This window comes from Drosophila bipectinata, chromosome 2R (genome assembly GCF_030179905.1).
Source record: "Drosophila bipectinata strain 14024-0381.07 chromosome 2R, DbipHiC1v2, whole genome shotgun sequence".
NCBI lineage: Eukaryota > Metazoa > Arthropoda > Insecta > Diptera > Drosophilidae > Drosophila > Drosophila bipectinata.
This window is the reverse complement of record NC_091737.1, coordinates 13,537,897-13,553,394: the sequence shown is the minus strand read 5'-3', so window position 1 is coordinate 13,553,394 and position 15,498 is coordinate 13,537,897. Positions and strand designations below refer to the sequence as shown.

Below are 15,498 nucleotides of genomic sequence, written 5' to 3'. Positions count from 1 at the left end.
ATGGTGGAGAATCGATCTAGAAATCGTTTAAGGTACTCCGCTTGAGAATCGAATGAGAATTGGGGAAGATATAGCCATCACTGTGGGCCATATAGGGAAAATCCATTTTTTCAAGGGATCCCTCACGAAAAATGGACAAAAAATCTAAAAAATATTTTGTCTCAGGATTTTGATGCAGAATGATAGAGAACCGATCTAGAAATCGTTTAAGGTACTCCTCTTGAGAATCGGATGAGAATTGGGGAAGATATAGCCATCACTGTGAGCCATATAGGGGAAAACCCCACTTTCAAGGGATCCCTCACGAAAAATGGACAAAAAATCTAAAAAAAATTTTGTCTCAGGATTTTGATGCAGAATGGTAGAGAATCGATCTAGAAATCGTTTAAGGTACTCCGCTTGAGAATCGGATGCGAATTGGGAAAGATATAGCCATCACTGTGGGCCATATAGGGGAAAACCCCATTATCAAGGGATCCCTCACGAAAAATGGGCTTAAGAAAAAAGACTTAAGATTTATGAACATTTCTTGCTTAATTTTAAATGAAGTAGTTTATTTATAAAACAATATTAACTTTTGATTGATATTTGAACTTTTGAAATGACAGCAACAGCGGGAAACCGACAGTTTGAGGGATGCAATATCTGTTAAAATTATCGATAAATTCTGGATCAAAAATGTAAAATAAAAAAATTATTTTTGTTTATGCAATTTATCATTATTTATTAAACAAATAACAAGTAACTAGTAACAATAAATGTAATAGTATAAATTTATTATAAAAAAAGAAGTTTTAAATACAAGATAGGTGGCGCTTTGCGATACTATCGGCTTGGACACTCTCAACTGTCAGCTGTCAATTGTCAAGTGACGTATGTTGCTGTCGTGGCGTTCAGAGAGAAATTTGTAGCCGTTGATACCGCTGAGTTGGAAGTTATTCCCGCTGATTCTTCAATAAAAAACAGAACAAACTTGATCCAGGATGTCCCGTCAACTGTTTGCCCTTTGCCTGATGGCCGCTGTCTGTGCGTCCGGTGTTTACGGTAGCTGCAAGGCCGACGTTAGCTCCTTCAGCACTCAGGATGCCACAATCCTGACCCAGCTTGCCCACGTTGGAGAGTTTACTCTGCAGTGCAGTGGAGCTGCTCCTGCCAGCCTGTTTGCCGAATTCCCCTGCGGCAAGGTTGTGCCCGTAGCCAAGGTTGGCGACAACAAGTACCAGGTGAGTGAACAGTCCCCCCCTTATCAGTTGGCCAGAACGTAATGGCTGTCTTATTCTCAGGTGAGCTGGGTGGAGGACATCAAGCAGGGCAGCAGCGGAAACGTCCAGGTGCGTCTCTTCGACGAGGACGGCTATGCCAATGTGCGCAAGGCCCAGCGTGACGGCGACAAGGTCTCCTCTGTGAAGTCCCTGCTCGACATTGCCGTGCCCACGAAGAGCGCCTACAAGGGTCCCTGGGTGAAGGCTGAGCTGCTGGCTGCCTTCCTGGTTGGCGGCGTTGCCTACTTTGCTTTCACCACCAAGAGCAAAGTCCAGGCCTAAGTCTGATACCCATCCCATTCCGCGGATGCCACTGTCATCGTAGAGTTTTTGAATGAAATTCATTCGCCTAAATCACTTAGCATCAAATTCGACCGGGTCCCAGAGATTTGTCACATTTTGTACATGTAAGCACCGAGAATTATAGCCAGAGGACCGCCCCGTAATAAAACTGATCAAAAAACCAAGTCATGGAATTGTGAATGTTGAGATTAATTGAATTTAATTTAGGGATAACATGTACAGAATATGCTTAAACCTGCCCAGAGCCCACTGCCGGGGTGGGCACTCCATTCATGGTGGCCTCTTCGTCGGATGAGATGTCAATCATGCTCTCGACCCGCGACGGGGACATCACATACACGAAGTGCTCCGTGGAGCCCTCGGGACCGACTGGTGGAGGAGGGATCACCACAGAACCATCCTGCGGCGGTGGTGGGGGTGTGTCTATGCTGCAGTACTTTAGATTTGCGGCACCTCCACCCGAATCGTCTGGTGGTGGCGCTCCGCCATTGCAATCAAAGTTTTCCAGTTCAAGCTCGAGATCGCTGACTATTCGCATACACCGCATTTTTGCCAGGGACTGGAACTTCATAGGCATGGCGCGGACCTGACGCGCCAAGCTGAGGAAGAACAGAGTATTGGCATCCAAGTCACGGTTTGCTTGGAGCACAGCCGAAACATCCCAATCGCTTGGGAACCGCGGATCGCTTATCTTGCGCGTCTTGGCTGGTGATGGCTGTTGTCCCTGGGGCGCTGACTGGGGCATGTGTTGCTGTTGGTTTTGTAGTTGAACGGCACTGTTCGAGCAACTGAGATTAATGGCTGTCGTCTGAGGGGATGGTTGCACTCTTCGGATTTTGGAGGCGGGAGGAGCTGGAGGCGGAGGCGGTGGTGTGGGATTGCCCATGGGCAGACCAATGCCTGTCCCGCATTTTCCATTCATTCGACTGGCATTTTGTACCTGGTTGGCCAAATTCTGGAATAATCCTAGTGGAGCTCCAGCAGCTGCAGCCGCGGTAAGCTCTTTTTTAAAGTTATCGGCAGCGGCAAAGAGATGTGGCTCTATGATCAAGCAGCCTACATTGGTGTTAGACGTTGGAACTCCAGAGGTTCCGCATCCAGGCGGCGTTACGGTGGGTGGGAGTGGCAAACCAGCAGCCACAGCAGCGGCCTTGAGCGTGGCCAGCGGAAACATCTGCTGTGCCAGACCGCCGACACCCATTCCCAGGGGCAGGTGTGTGGCTAAGGAAGCCAGGGCATTAGCATTGGCTTTAGTGACAGCCGCTGCAGATGTCGCGGGTGAGACGGGCAATGGTAGAACCACGGCGGAATTGCAGCCACTGGTTGCCGGTGGAGTCAGGGCACTGAGCGGAGCTACTGCTGCACAGTTGAGGCTTCCTGTGGCGCTTCCATTGCTATTGCTATTGTGGTTTTGTCCTCCTGCTCCCGACCCTCCTCCCATATTGCTGCCCGGGGAGATCATGTTCGGTGGCGTAGACACTCCAAGACCGGGTGTCAAGGATGAAGCTGCTGTGCTACTCAGAGCGGTTGTATAAGTGTTAACCGTGTGCGTGCCAATTGCCGAGCAGCCTGCCGATGCAGTGGCGATGGTTATTTTTAGTTCGTCCTCGCCACCGTTACTGGCCGCCTTGGCCAAGACCTGGTAGCCAAAATCGCATTCCGTGTCATCCTCGTCATTTGATTTTCCATTTCCGTTTGCAGAGTTTCTAAAAATATGAATATTTATTGATATATGTACTCAAAATAGTTTATTATTAGAAGTAGTTACCTGCCCGGTCCCTGGAAGGGCTTAAGAAACTCCATGTGGTCGGCATGGGCCCAATACTGGTACTTCTTGGAAGTTTTCGTTCCTACGCGAAACGAGCGTAGATACTTGGTGTAACTGTCCCTCAGATTTTTCCATTTCCGTTTAGAAGCCTCTGTAAAAAACATAAGGAAAATTTTACAAATAGTTAAATAATTTTACATAATTTGCATATTTTTATAAGGTCCTAAAAATGTTTCTGTTGTTCTTCGGTAACTAATATTAGTTATTCAGCAGTTATTAGTTATTCATTGATATCCTCAACAGATATCATTTTAGTTATCAACAGTTATCATTTTTGGTGTAACGTTCAAAATATTTCAAATTTTTAAAAACTTCCACAAAGTGTGACCGCCTTAGTTTTGGACTAAAAAAGCCTTCCGCGTCAATAAATAAAAGGGCACTTAAAATCGTCTTCGCTTGCATTTTGATTTCGCGAGAAGGCGTAGAAACGTATTGTATTCTAAAATATAATCTATAACAAATCGCATCACAGTTGAAACTATTCTATTTTCCTAAAAGTGAACTCTATTTTTTCAGTATAAAGTTGTTGAATAGCGTGATCATATCAGCAAATCATAAAAGTTCTTCGAATTCTACATAAATATATGTAAATAGTTTTGCCCTATCGGTTATAAGGCTACAAAATATCACTTATCACCAGGTAATGTACATACATTACATACATATTATCTTTAGTAGCGATCAAATCGTGTTCTTCCCCGAAATAAAGCAAACCCAATTACCCTATTTCCATAAGACATATTTAGGTGCTTCTGTATATGTACATACGAAATAGGATTCTTAGAATTCAGATGCCGAATCGAAGTAGAATGGAAGTGAAGAACGAAATGTGACCGCTATGAAACAATAATAAATAACCAATGTTTAAAAACTTGAGGGACTGCAAATACAGGGTGTTGCTGTTTTGTAGATTGCAATTCGTTTGAAAGATTAAAAGAACTATGCAAAAAACATATAAGAATTATTTTAAGGATATTTTTATTGTTATTAGACATAATTATAGTTATTTAATAGATATTTGTGCTTGATTTATGAAATATTATTTTTCGTACAGGTGGTTGGATGTAGAATGCGGCAACCCTACGCAATGTTATTGTTTTGAAAAGCTCTCCTACGCTCTTCTCTCTCTCTCTCCCTGCGCAGTTTCGCTCATTTCTGTTTTTGTTTGTTTTTTCTGCGTGCCAGTGGCAGTGTTTTCCTTTTTATTTTTTTTTTTCTGCTTCTCGCTGCAATTTGTTGGCCCCACTCCCGCCCCGTATCCCCCACACAACGCACACATATACAGACACTCTGGCGCTTTTATATATACACCGAGCGTTCGAAAAATATCAGGCCGGGCGGCGGTTGGCGGCGCCGCTGGCAGGTACACACACTCATATATATATGTACATATATATATATATATATATCTACATAATACCTACAAACTGTACTGTGTCGCTGTTCTACGTAATTCAATTTCAGCCGCCGCCTCCTTTCGGTCTCCGCAAAAGGGAGGCGGCGGGTCCACCACCCATGTTAGGGTGGGGTGGGGGGCAGCTGCTGCGGACAGCGAACTGTGAGCTGCTAGCTGCTAGCTTGGTAACTGGTATCCAGGTATAGTTTACCTACCCACTGAGAGACCAATCTCGTCGGCGATTTGGGTCCACACCTTCAGCTTCACCTCGACGTTCTTGTAGTCCGGATTGTGATTGTTGTAGACGACATCGTACTTCTTGACGATCTCGATGAAGTCGGAGGTGTTATCGGAGGTGGTCGAAGATTCGCTGATTGCGCGCGCCACTTTCACATCCTTCATGCTAGCCCACGGATGTCCAACGGTTGCCCGCCGCCTGTTCGGGAAGAGCCTAACGAACGCAGCCGACGAACCAGAGATATATGTACATATACAACACTATACGGTGTGTAGAGCTTGCGGAAAACTGTGCGAACCGTCCGACTATTCCGTTCTGTGCGACCGCTCCGACAAACGTTGGACACTTGAATGAAACGACGACCGAGAGCTGCAAGTACAGACCAGCAGCGACAGCGACAGCGACAGACCGTGCCTCCCTCTGCTTCCTCTTTCCACTTCAACCGCTCCCCACTCCCAATCACACACACAGCCACCCTCCTGCCGCGCGCACACTCACACAGGCATACCAACAACATCAGCAGCAACAGCAGCAGCAACACCAACAACAACAACAACAACAATAAAGCTGAGCCCCAACAGCGAGCGAACGTCGTCGTCGTCGTTGGAGGACGTGTAAAGAAGAACAAGAAGGCAACCTCATCATCATGATACACCAGGCAGAGCCAGGGCGGCGAGGAGGGGTTGGTTGGATTGGTTGGTTCCGTGGGTGGGAGGGGGGTATTACCACAGATAGGTAGAGAGAGAGAGGAGGTGGAGGTGGATGGCGGAGGACGCACCGCTCCAACGGCGGCAATGCTGCGCTAACCGCCCACCAGGCAAAAAAAAAAAAAGACCCACTCTCGAGTCTTTTTGTTATTGTTGCTAGTTGCACTGGCTAGTCGCTATGTATGCTTGGATGTTGGATTGTTTGTGTACATGGATGCATGGTGTGTGAGCGCGACAAAATTGCAGCAGCGCGATGCTGCACCCCTTCATCCACCCCCCCCATTACCCCAGGCCGGCATCACCCACCCACCCGCACTCTGTGGCAGCAACAGCAACGAAATCTGCTAGATGCGAAAGCAGCTTAATGCAATTCCCTGCGAAACTGTTGCACCAGAAACATCAACATTATCACGTGCCGCTGCCTGCACTGGCGAAGTTCAAGGTCATTGAATTGGCATAAGGAAATTCGAGGAAGGCAACTATCGAAAGGATATCCCACCGAGGCAGCCAGGATAATGGGATCTCTAACAGTCATCTAAAAATAGAGTGTACCGCTAAAGCTAATGTTGCTGGGGAGAGCCCAGAGCTCAGTGGCTCCATCGATCCGGACTTCAGGCCATGGATACGTCTGTCCATCGCAGTTGCTCCTTGAGGCTTGTTGATGCCTCCTCCCACTTCTCCTGGCCGTCTTCCACTTGCGACTCTTGTCTTTTTGCGACTCAAGTTGTTTTTGTTGGCGACTGCTGCTGCTGGTGGTGCTGCTGCTGCTGCTGTTGGTGCTGCTGGAGCTGCAAAACCTACGACCAGTTAACCCCTTTCCCGACCCTCCCACAGCCTGCTCCCTCGGCAGGCTTACCGCGCCGCTTTGGCTCCTTCTGCTTGTGCAAGTAGAAGACGAAGTAGAAGAAGAAGAAGAAGCCGAGAAAGAAGCAGAAACAGCAGAAACCATGGGGGCAGGGTGAGGGTAGGAGGGTGAGGCGGAGCGTGGGGGTAGAGGCGGTCAGAGGCCCCAAACTAACACAGACACACACACAGCCAGGCGACGACGACGACGGCGCCTCTATATCGGTGTGTTCGTGTGCCTTGGCTGCGTGTATGGTATGGTATGGTATGTAGGTATGGATGTTTGTATCTTTTCAGCTTGTGCGGGTTTTTGTTGCTTTTATTATAAGTATTTTTTCGCTTTTCTCTCGTCTCTCGTCTCTCTCTGGCCCTCCTGCCCCACAATCTCTCTCGCTCTGGCTCGGTCTAGCGACAGCTCCTACAGCGACGTCTGCCTCCCCCTTTACTCCACCATCAGCAGCACCATCACCTCCACCGCCTCCTCACACTTTATACCTCACCTCCAACCGCCTGCCCACGCTCACAAGCTAGCCCCGCTCATGTCCCGCCCTCGTCCCTCTATCTCGTACGCCTCGTCCTGGCGGCCGTCCTCCCTGCCTCCCCGTCCTCGCGCCCCCCCATCTACCACCATACCACACAGCTCCCGGTTTGCCAGTTCGAAACATCATCATCGTTCCAAACATTATTGTCTTCATCATCATCATCATCATCATCGTCAGGCAGCCCCAAACAGCAACGGCATCAGCACCAGCAACAGCAACATTTCGTGGAATAGAGGGCGGCCAAGAGAGAGGGGGCCGGAACAGGCCGATGGGGGGAGGGTCGTTGGGCGTTTTGGCGTTCGGCGGCGAAGGCTTGTCTGTATGTCACCCGTATACATGTATGAATGTATATTTGTGTGTGCTGCTGCTGTGTGCGTTGCTGTATGTTGCTGGCACAAAAAAGAGTGTGGTGGGGGTGGTGAGGGGGCAGGACGGAGTGAGGGGTGGTGGAGGTGGGAGGTTTTGCGGAGCACTGAACAGGGCCGTTGGGCGGAGGGGCAGGAGAGCGGCCTACCGCCGCTGGTGGAGCTGTATGGCTGTTGTAGTTGCTGCTGCTACTGCTGCTGGTGCTGATGTTGGTGGTGTTGTTGTTGTTGTTGTTGCTGCTGCTGCTTTGGCGCTGTATATGTTGTTGGTGGCACTATTGTTGTTGTTGTTGTAGCAGCAGGCTGCGGCTGTTGTTGCCTTTCGCAAATCGATAAACGATGTCCGGACTGCGGAGTAGGCGAACGCTTTGCTTTGCGTGTGTACCCGCCCAGCACATATGTGTGCGTGTGTATATATGTATATAATATATATACAAATATATACCATGCCAAAGAATATACATATGTATATAATGTAGGCGGTTTGAAACAAACCTAAACCCAAACAGCCGCCTAACGAAGTTTGATGCAATCTGCACTAAAGCACCCATATGTATCAGATCTGGTATATACTATTTACTTATTGATACATATGTATGTATGTATACCTGCACACCTGACCCCGAAACATCCAAATGACCCCAGGACTCTTTCATGTATGTGTGTGTGTGTGTGTCGGTCATCCCATTGCACTTCATCATTTATTTTATTGATTAACTTTAAATTAAAGTTTTCAACTTAAACAGTTTCATTTCAACATCCAATCTCCAGATACATATATCCTTTAAGAAAATGTTTAAAATGCATATTTTCGAATATTGTAGGATCATAATTTTATTACGAATCTTTGAAATATAACACGTTTTGGAGTGGAATATTTTGTGACCCAATATTTTGAGAGGGAACATGAAACTCGATCTCGAGTACTTCAAGTTACACTACTCTTCTCAAAACCACAATTATACTTCGAGATCTTTAAGGAAAATCCTATTCCAGTTCTATCCTAGCGTTGAAAAGCGACGGGTGTCTAAATCCTAAATAATCTTGGATTTTGTTGATCCTTAAGTTAAAATTTATATTAAAATATTTTCAGCAATTTGAAGGACATCTATATTTTGAAAATAATGAGTTCTACCTTCGAGTATTATTTGGAAAATATACTTTGTAACTTGCAAAGTCCTGCGACGGATCATGAGGACTTCTACACAGTTCAGGAGTTCGTCCTTAATTTGGTTAAAAATAATCGTTTGGTGAAGTCTACCTGTAATGTAAATGGTATAGGTTTTGGTAAGTTTTAAAGGAAATTTCAAACTATTAAGATAGCTTAATAGGAAGTACTTCCTCCTTCTTTAGGAAGTACGGCTCACGGAATCAGAATGTACGACAATGACGAGTATGACGTTATGCTTGAATTGGAGTTTCCGTACTACGAAAATATCTGCGTACGCCCGGATCTACATCGTCCGGGAATGGTACATCTGGACTTTAAGGACTTACCCTATAATGACTTCACTGAGGATCTGCTGCTGGATCACCGTTGCTACCTGTTGCGAGAGAAAGTCCAGACTTGGATGCAGAGCATTCTATTAGATGTATCTGGCCGAACAGTGAGAGGTAGAGGCAATAGTTCCTTTTATCTCAGATACAAGCCCGGCTATAATTGCCACACAATATGGGCGGAGTCTGATAACCATACCTTCTCCATTGACTTTATGCCGGCGATCAAAGTGATTTTCGATGACATGGACTGTCAGGTGGTGCCAATGGCTGCTGAAGGACCAAAACGCTCCCATGGTTGCACATTTATGGTGAGCGATGTCCGGGAAGAGATACGATTGTTCGAAGAAGGTGGGATGTTTGTTCAAAAGGCCGTAATGCTGTTGAAGGCACTGTGCGAGACCAAAGGTCTCCCTAAGATCCACAATTACCATCTGGTGACGTGTGCCATTAATGTAATAGCACGCGATGATTTTGAGGATTTGAACTTAGAGAATGTTTTTATAAATGTAAGTGTATCCCCAAATAGAATATTTGAATCAAATTATGATGTCATCCGTTTTCGATGCAGATCCTTGGCCACCTGGTTGATGCACTGGAGGACCATTCCTTGCCATACCTTGGCTACATGGACCGGAATTTACTCTCCAATTTTAAGCCACAACAACTCAATGAATATATTGACATTTTGGATAGCGCATTCACGACTCTAAAAACATATCCCCACCAATATAATCTTTCCTATGAGCGTTGCAGTTCTCACTTTCTAACTGAATAAGCTGATTTTTGTATTAGTTTTTGATTTATGTTTCTTTTAAATACCCAAATGCGTTTTAATTTTATATTTTTAATAATCTTTATTGAATTTTAAACTTTATTTTTGTAAATAAGCCAGTGAATAAATAAATAAAATTACTTGAATTACTCCATATGTGTAATGGGTCCTATGGGTCCCACTATTTCCACATTACTGACCAGTGTCTTGGAGCGATCTTTGGTCTGCTGCTGCTGTTGGAATAGCAATTGCACCAGGATAATAACATAGTTGGCCATTCCGTTGTATATCTATAGAAATTATATCCCTAAAATGATAAATATAAAACCCAGACGTTGGTCATCCCTCACCAAGTAAATTGTAGAAACATTGAGAGGTATGGTACTGCCCACAACGGCACTACCTTGGTTGTGCATCCGCCAGTGCTGGAAATCCTCGGTCTGCCGGGCTGCTATTTCATGGTTAGGAAAGGATTTGGAGTAATTACCTAGCAAATGCATACAATTGATTTTCTGAAATAAAAAGATTTCAATTTTTATTGCTCTAACCTAAGTATTTGCAATTACCGACCTCACGTTGAAGCAAATACCCGTAAGTACTGGTGATGATCACTTTGTAGGTGTGTATGGAGACGTGGAGTACCATGAATGTGTACTCCAAGTCCCAGGGCTCTCTGCTGAGCAGTTTCTGGCAGATTACGTAGACGAAACAAGTCATTATGGTGAAGTCGTAGAAGAGCCCAGCGGCGGCAGCGAATCCAAACACTGAATTAAGCCCCTTTAAAAGGTGGCAACAGCGCTTGGACATCCTGAACAAGTGTCCAATCCTTTGGTGAATGTCCTTCTCATTATCTGGTCCTTTGAACTGGTAAAGTTGCTGCAGCAACACTTGAATAAGACGCAGACGGAGGCGCAGAAAGTCCATTATGGCAATATGCACAAAGCCCACCAATCCTAGAGAACTGGTTAGGAGGGTGTAGCTAAATGCCATCAGCAGCGTGGACGGAAGGCCGCAGTTACACCGCACCGTGTCGAAGATCAAAGAGAAGGAAAAGGAGGTGAAACAGAAGCCCACGATCATAGTGCCGTACCAGTACTTCCTGTGGGTGCGCTGGTAGTTCCACTTTACCAACGGGAACTTCTCTGAAATCAACCCATCGAATTCCTGAAGGCTGTCAAGTAGTTCCAGATGCTTTTTTCGCTGCGCATCCAGCGAAATGCAATACTCCACATAGGTAATCGAGCAGCTGAGACACTCCCATGAAAAAATCACCTTCACCAGCGGTGTCAGGTGGCTAAACATGGCAGACGCCATCTGTGGATCCTTTAGCTTTACCGCCACACTTGTTATTAGACCCGCCACTCCAAACAGACGTGCCAATAGGGCGTAGCTTACCGTTAACCAGGTAGAGCTGACTCCACCATGTCGGGAACTTTTCGCCTGAAACGTGATTAAGCCCCAGAAGAACATCAAGCCGTAAAGATACCGGTAACAGTAAAGAAAGCCATCGTCGGGATGCATTGCCGTTGTAGGAACTTAAATGATGACTGGCCAGAGCCGTACAGAACTATTTATTCCCACGCAGGGGTTAATTATTATTGATTACACATAGATATGATCGGACTAATTGAATACATCGTTTCGGCCGCCTCTCCATGTCTTCATGTCTAGTAGTTATATACGTTTCGTATCACATCTTTAGACAAAAGTAAACTGGCGTGCTTTGTTGCGGGCATTCGAGTTGGCGGTGTTGTTGCTGGCAGAGTTGTTCGAGTTGGGTGCAGTGCGTCGCAAGGTTTTCTGCAGGACATGAGCGTCCGCCGGCTCGATGCGTTTGTAGTATTGTTCCTTGGTGTCTACGATTTCGAAACCAAATTTCTTATAAAACTCGATGGCTCCCTCGTTGTTAATTTGCACATGCCTGCAAATGATTTGTTGATTTAGCTTTTGTTGCAAATATATGTGTTTGTTCAGCTAGTTCACTTACAAGAAGATGCTATCAAAGTTTCCGTCCTTCTCGGCATAGTTGAGAATGTGTTCGAACATGACAGTGCCGATGCCTAGGCGGCGGTAAGGGGACAGACAGCCTAGTGTCATGATATAGAGCCGCCGCTGGTTCTCGGTAGTGTCAATGCGGCAGCAGACGGCGCCCACCACAATGTCATTGTAGAAGGCCAGCTTCGCGAGCTCGCCGGCTTCTAGAACGTCTACATAGAACTTGTCGTTGTAGGATACCGGGAACACAACTGTGTTTAGCTTTTTCAACTGCTTGATGTTGTGTGGCGTCACGTCGCCCAGTTCGATGCTGTTCCTGCAGGTGGGAAGGGTAAGCGTAAATAAAATGCAGGACACTTTTCAGACCAAGCGAGGCGGCGATTTTAGGTTATAATTTTTGAGCAGCTCCTGCTCTCGGTGTTCCCGCAAAGCCCGCTTAGCGTTCCGACTTACCTAGTCATGACGGCCGTATAATTACTTTAGCTTTAGAAACGCGCCTTGCGCCTGTTAATTCTAATAGAAAAATGTGTTTAAAGCGCCACAGCTGTTCTGATTGTCCAGATTGCTGGCTATCGATTGCCAGATGTCTCGAAAATTGTGTCCGAATGACAGCGCTGCCAGACGTAGTGTGAAAAAGGCCCTAACGCCTTCTGGTAATCGGTTATCGATTGTACAGTCGCACGAAACACTGTCGAAGAAATTTATTGCTCGAGGAAAATAATAAAATTTTAGTGGAAGATGAACCCCAACCCTATGATGCCCATGTCCGGGCCGCAAATGATGCAGGTGATGCAATCTTCGCCTTCGGGACCACCCGTTCCTGTGCCTGTGCAGCATCAGCAGCAACAACAGCAGCAGCAACAGCAGGCCGAGAAACTGGACAACATTTCGAAAGTGAAGAATCTGCTAACGCCACTCCGAGAATCAATGTTCCTGACCATCCGATCGAGCGCATTTGCGCTTCAGCAAAACAACCTGGCGGATAATCTCAAACGCGATACTGGAGCGCACCATGTGCCCCGCTTCGACAAGCATCTGGAGGATTTCTATGCTTACTGTGACCAGATCGAGATACATCTTAAGACTGCAATGCAATGCCTCCAGCAGCAGAACTCTTCAAATCACTATCTCCCAGGACCGGTGACGCCGATGCGAATGGAGAGCTTCATGCCGGAGAACGCCGGTCCCATCCCGTATCCCACGTATCTTAATACTGTACGGGTTCACGTCCAGTCGGCAAAGGACATCCACGACACTCTGATTAGTGCAGCACAAAACATTTCGCAAGCTGATTGATAGTTAAAGGCTCATTAGTTAATATTATTTACCACGATTAAACTTAAGCTAGTAATAAGTAGTATTTTATACAAAAGTTTATATTAATTTCAAAACTATTAAATATTTCTTGGTTTTGAATGTGGTCCCCCTTTGATTTCATTGAATATTCGATAAAACACACAAAAATCGATTTTTCGATAGGTCCATCTCTTGCAGCTCTACGTGTCACAATTAGAACGCAAAAGCAAAACACTGCGGTGCATTTATTTACTTCTAAACAAAAGGTATAATTTTAGTTTATTTATAATTTATATTTTCTTTTAAATAATGGCTAATTTTATTTTAGCTTACTATTCCAGATAAAATGGCTGATGAGCAACCAAATCTGGTGGCCGGACACCCACCTGCACGTAAGTGCAATTGCATTGGTGTGCGGCGGACGTGGGTGTGTGCGTTTGAAAAGGAATGTTTTTGTTTTTCTTAATAATTCAATAAGCCGGATGATAGAATGCCTGGCTGGCAATTAACCATATACCGATTCGTATCAATAGCCCCAATATCTACTGCCTTATCAGTATTTTAACCTGTTTCGGCCAAAGCTGATAAGTAAACAAACTCACACACTCGCGCGGCTGCACACAAACACAACAATTGCGTCCAAAAATATTTTTCTTTCTGCTGACGTCATACATACTCTGCACTGTGACTTAAATATTTGTTTTGAATTTAATTTTTTAGTAAAAGCCGGTGGCATGAGAATTGTGCAGCACAAAGCACCAACTACCGAACGTGCGCCCAAGGATGCCGAAGATTGCACTGGACTTACTGTAAGTTTTATTATTATATATAGCAAAAACTAAAAAATAAATGCCTAAATTATATCCTACAGCAACCCATTAGCGTAAACTCGGCTTCGGTGAGCGGTGCTCCCGTTAAGGACAACACTGGCTTTACGCCCGCCTCAGTCCAGGTGGCCCATTCTGCCAAGCCCCCGGTAGCCGTACAGCAGAAGCCACAGATCCACATCCAGCAGCCACGCAAGTGATCTGGAGCCCAATATTCCTTTAAACCATGATCTTTGTTGAAATTCTCCATGTACGAAATGGTATTGAAGTTGCCTCTATAAGTAATATATATTTAAAGTATCTTTGCTATTGCATTCCAAATGAATTTCTTTGCATCTTTTTTTCATATTTTTAATAAAATATATTGTCCTTTTTTTGTAGATTTTAAGTCTTTGATTTTTGAACTACTGAAAAAAAAAGAAACATGATCCTGTTTCGTACTTCCTTAAATATTTTTTACCTAAAACACTATCAGCCCTCCTGAGATTTATCTTAATTTATCTCCATTGTTTAAACAAGACTTAAAAAAATCTGCTTTAGACAATTCTAATAATTCTCAAGTGCTTTTTCAGCACACTCTTTATTTAAATGGGGAAATATGAACAATGAAATTGCCCCACTGAGCTTCGGTGGTCCGGGGTGCGGACTTCAAATCCGTAGTCGATTAGCGTCGAAGTGGTTCGATTCCACCTGGGGGGCGACTTGTTTTATTTTTTTTAGCACAATTTGTACAATTTTGTTAAATAGCATTGGCAGCTTTAACTATCCAAGTTCGAAGTTTGGCCACATCCGCATAGACGCTCGGGTAGTTTTCATCCGCACACGTATAGCCCCAAGAAACGATGCCAACCAGAACTTTGTTGGCTACCATTGGTCCTCCGGCGTCACCTGTGCAGGAATCTCCAACCGCATTGGATGCGCAGATGGTTTCCTCGCCCACAAAGTCCCAGCCATATCCGTACTTGTCCGAGGCGCATTCTCCGCGTTCGATGATCTGCAGCTGGACGGTTTGTAGGTCGTCGGCTAGCGCTCCATCCGGACTCGTGTAACCCCAGCCGGTGACGGTGGCTACTTCGCCTGCAGTGGGACTCTCCTTGGCCAGATTGATGGCTCTGACGGAGAGGCCCAATGTGAGGGGCGTGGAAAGACGCAGGACAGCAATGTCAAAATGCAGATACTCGGATTCAAACTGCTCGTGTACTTTGTACGCCGCCACTGGTACTAGGGTTCCGCCATAGTTATGATGTTCCGCTCCAACACGGACTTTCATCAAGGTCACTGACTTGCCGTTCACACAGTGTCCGGCCGTAATGACAATCTCCTTGCTGTAGATGACTCCACCGCACTCGTGACGTGCGCTGATCTGAATGGAAACCTGCCAGGGGGCGTTCCGGATGAGCTGGTCATTACCGCCCACAACCCGTCCTTCGATTGCAGAGCCCGCAGCGCCTCCGAGTAGGAAGCAGACCAAAAGAATGGCGAACATGTCGAAATCCAGGTGCAAACTGGTCATGCATGTACACAAGAAGCATTCCTATCGTGGGCTCTTCGAAGGGTTGTAAAAGTTAATCGCTAGCTAATAGGAGCTTATCGCTGGCCAGGAGAGAGTCTCGAGTAGTTTTGG

General features: G+C 45.7%; 8 protein-coding genes and 1 non-coding gene across 10 annotated transcripts; 5 read left to right on the top strand and 4 right to left on the bottom strand.

Moving 5' to 3' along the window:
• The first annotated feature begins 883 nt into the window (after positions 1-883).
• On the top strand, positions 884-1,729 carry Tapdelta (Translocon-associated protein delta). The gene is made up of 2 exons (XM_017250664.3): positions 884-1,223; positions 1,284-1,729. Exons 1-2 carry the CDS (start codon positions 984-986, stop codon positions 1,542-1,544), a joined length of 501 nt encoding a protein of 166 aa, XP_017106153.1. The 5' UTR covers positions 884-983; the 3' UTR covers positions 1,545-1,729.
• Positions 1,730-1,747: 18 nt separating this feature from the next.
• On the bottom strand, positions 1,748-5,404 carry LOC108131660 (pneumococcal serine-rich repeat protein). The gene is made up of 3 exons (XM_017250656.3): positions 5,005-5,404; positions 3,334-3,484; positions 1,748-3,271 (listed from the first exon to the last, which is right to left on the bottom strand). Exons 1-3 carry the CDS (start codon positions 5,189-5,191, stop codon positions 1,795-1,797), a joined length of 1,815 nt encoding a protein of 604 aa, XP_017106145.2. The 5' UTR covers positions 5,192-5,404; the 3' UTR covers positions 1,748-1,794.
• On the top strand, positions 3,816-9,902 carry LOC108131662 (cyclic GMP-AMP synthase-like receptor). Its single transcript, XM_017250658.3, has 4 exons — positions 3,816-4,033; positions 8,578-8,771; positions 8,838-9,490; positions 9,553-9,902. The coding sequence occupies exons 2-4, from the start codon at positions 8,609-8,611 to the stop codon at positions 9,757-9,759; spliced, it is 1,023 nt and encodes a 340-aa protein (XP_017106147.2). The 5' UTR covers positions 3,816-4,033; positions 8,578-8,608; the 3' UTR covers positions 9,760-9,902.
• Positions 9,903-11,277, bottom strand: Gr47b (Gustatory receptor 47b). Of its 2 annotated transcripts, none has more exons than XM_043210785.2 (3): positions 10,327-11,277; positions 10,107-10,268; positions 9,903-10,046 (listed from the first exon to the last, which is right to left on the bottom strand). In XM_043210785.2, the coding sequence occupies exons 1-3, from the start codon at positions 11,275-11,277 to the stop codon at positions 9,903-9,905; spliced, it is 1,257 nt and encodes a 418-aa protein (XP_043066720.1). The 2 variants fall into 2 exon arrangements, with proteins under 2 accessions (XP_043066720.1, XP_070134211.1); XM_070278110.1 differs by having other exon boundaries at positions 9,998-10,063; positions 10,160-10,268.
• Positions 11,277-12,356, bottom strand: san (Probable N-acetyltransferase san). The gene is made up of 3 exons (XM_017250663.3): positions 12,205-12,356; positions 11,744-12,067; positions 11,277-11,677 (listed from the first exon to the last, which is right to left on the bottom strand). The coding sequence occupies exons 1-3, from the start codon at positions 12,210-12,212 to the stop codon at positions 11,455-11,457; spliced, it is 555 nt and encodes a 184-aa protein (XP_017106152.1). The 5' UTR covers positions 12,213-12,356; the 3' UTR covers positions 11,277-11,454.
• A 45-nt stretch (positions 12,357-12,401) lies between these two features.
• ix (mediator complex subunit intersex) lies at positions 12,402-13,134 on the top strand. The gene has a single exon (XM_017250662.3). The coding sequence runs from the start codon at positions 12,490-12,492 to the stop codon at positions 13,045-13,047; it is 558 nt and encodes a 185-aa protein (XP_017106151.1). The 5' UTR covers positions 12,402-12,489; the 3' UTR covers positions 13,048-13,134.
• A 47-nt stretch (positions 13,135-13,181) lies between these two features.
• Positions 13,182-14,254, top strand: LOC108131667 (death-associated protein 1). Its single transcript, XM_017250665.3, has 4 exons — positions 13,182-13,313; positions 13,376-13,439; positions 13,768-13,856; positions 13,919-14,254. Exons 2-4 carry the CDS (start codon positions 13,394-13,396, stop codon positions 14,072-14,074), a joined length of 291 nt encoding a protein of 96 aa, XP_017106154.1. The 5' UTR covers positions 13,182-13,313; positions 13,376-13,393; the 3' UTR covers positions 14,075-14,254.
• A 152-nt stretch (positions 14,255-14,406) lies between these two features.
• Positions 14,407-15,452, bottom strand: iotaTry (iotaTrypsin). Its single transcript, XM_017250661.3, has one exon. The coding sequence runs from the start codon at positions 15,385-15,387 to the stop codon at positions 14,614-14,616; it is 774 nt and encodes a 257-aa protein (XP_017106150.2). The 5' UTR covers positions 15,388-15,452; the 3' UTR covers positions 14,407-14,613.
• On the top strand, positions 14,488-14,574 carry TRNASTOP-UCA (transfer RNA opal suppressor (anticodon UCA)). The gene has a single exon. It is a non-coding gene; the product is annotated as a tRNA-Sec (tRNA).
• Positions 15,453-15,498: the final 46 nt, after the last annotated feature.

What these genes read in the sequence shown, in the direction of transcription:
- Gr47b (XM_043210785.2), bottom strand. Translation starts at nt 11,277, where the DNA reads ATGCATCCCGACGATGGCTTTCTTTACTGTTACCGGTATCTTTACGGC. An exon ending in GGTATTTGCTTCAACGTGAG is followed by an intron (nt 10,269 to 10,326) that starts GTCGGTAATTGC and finishes TTTTTATTTCAG; the next exon opens with AAAATCAATTGTATGCATTT. An exon ending in ATGTTTCTACAATTTACTTG is followed by an intron (nt 10,047 to 10,106) that starts GTGAGGGATGAC and finishes TAATTTCTATAG; the next exon opens with ATATACAACGGAATGGCCAA.
- LOC108131667 (XM_017250665.3), top strand. Translation starts at nt 13,394, where the DNA reads ATGGCTGATGAGCAACCAAATCTGGTGGCCGGACACCCACCTGCAC. An exon ending in GGCCGGACACCCACCTGCAC is followed by an intron (nt 13,440 to 13,767) that starts GTAAGTGCAATT and finishes TTAATTTTTTAG; the next exon opens with TAAAAGCCGGTGGCATGAGA. An exon ending in AAGATTGCACTGGACTTACT is followed by an intron (nt 13,857 to 13,918) that starts GTAAGTTTTATT and finishes TATATCCTACAG; the next exon opens with CAACCCATTAGCGTAAACTC.
- Tapdelta (XM_017250664.3), top strand. Translation starts at nt 984, where the DNA reads ATGTCCCGTCAACTGTTTGCCCTTTGCCTGATGGCCGCTGTCTGTGCG. An exon ending in TTGGCGACAACAAGTACCAG is followed by an intron (nt 1,224 to 1,283) that starts GTGAGTGAACAG and finishes TCTTATTCTCAG; the next exon opens with GTGAGCTGGGTGGAGGACAT.
- ix (XM_017250662.3), top strand. Translation starts at nt 12,490, where the DNA reads ATGAACCCCAACCCTATGATGCCCATGTCCGGGCCGCAAATGATGCAG.
- LOC108131660 (XM_017250656.3), bottom strand. Translation starts at nt 5,191, where the DNA reads ATGAAGGATGTGAAAGTGGCGCGCGCAATCAGCGAATCTTCGACCACC. An exon ending in CGAGATTGGTCTCTCAGTGG is followed by an intron (nt 3,485 to 5,004) that starts GTAGGTAAACTA and finishes TGTTTTTTACAG; the next exon opens with AGGCTTCTAAACGGAAATGG. An exon ending in CCCTTCCAGGGACCGGGCAG is followed by an intron (nt 3,272 to 3,333) that starts GTAACTACTTCT and finishes TCATATTTTTAG; the next exon opens with AAACTCTGCAAACGGAAATG.
- san (XM_017250663.3), bottom strand. An exon ending in AACTTTGATAGCATCTTCTT is followed by an intron (nt 11,678 to 11,743) that starts GTAAGTGAACTA and finishes AATCATTTGCAG; the next exon opens with GCATGTGCAAATTAACAACG.
- iotaTry (XM_017250661.3), bottom strand. Translation starts at nt 15,387, where the DNA reads ATGACCAGTTTGCACCTGGATTTCGACATGTTCGCCATTCTTTTGGTC.
- LOC108131662 (XM_017250658.3), top strand. Translation starts at nt 8,609, where the DNA reads ATGAGTTCTACCTTCGAGTATTATTTGGAAAATATACTTTGTAACTTG. An exon ending in TGTAAATGGTATAGGTTTTG is followed by an intron (nt 8,772 to 8,837) that starts GTAAGTTTTAAA and finishes CTCCTTCTTTAG; the next exon opens with GAAGTACGGCTCACGGAATC. An exon ending in TAGAGAATGTTTTTATAAAT is followed by an intron (nt 9,491 to 9,552) that starts GTAAGTGTATCC and finishes TTTTCGATGCAG; the next exon opens with ATCCTTGGCCACCTGGTTGA.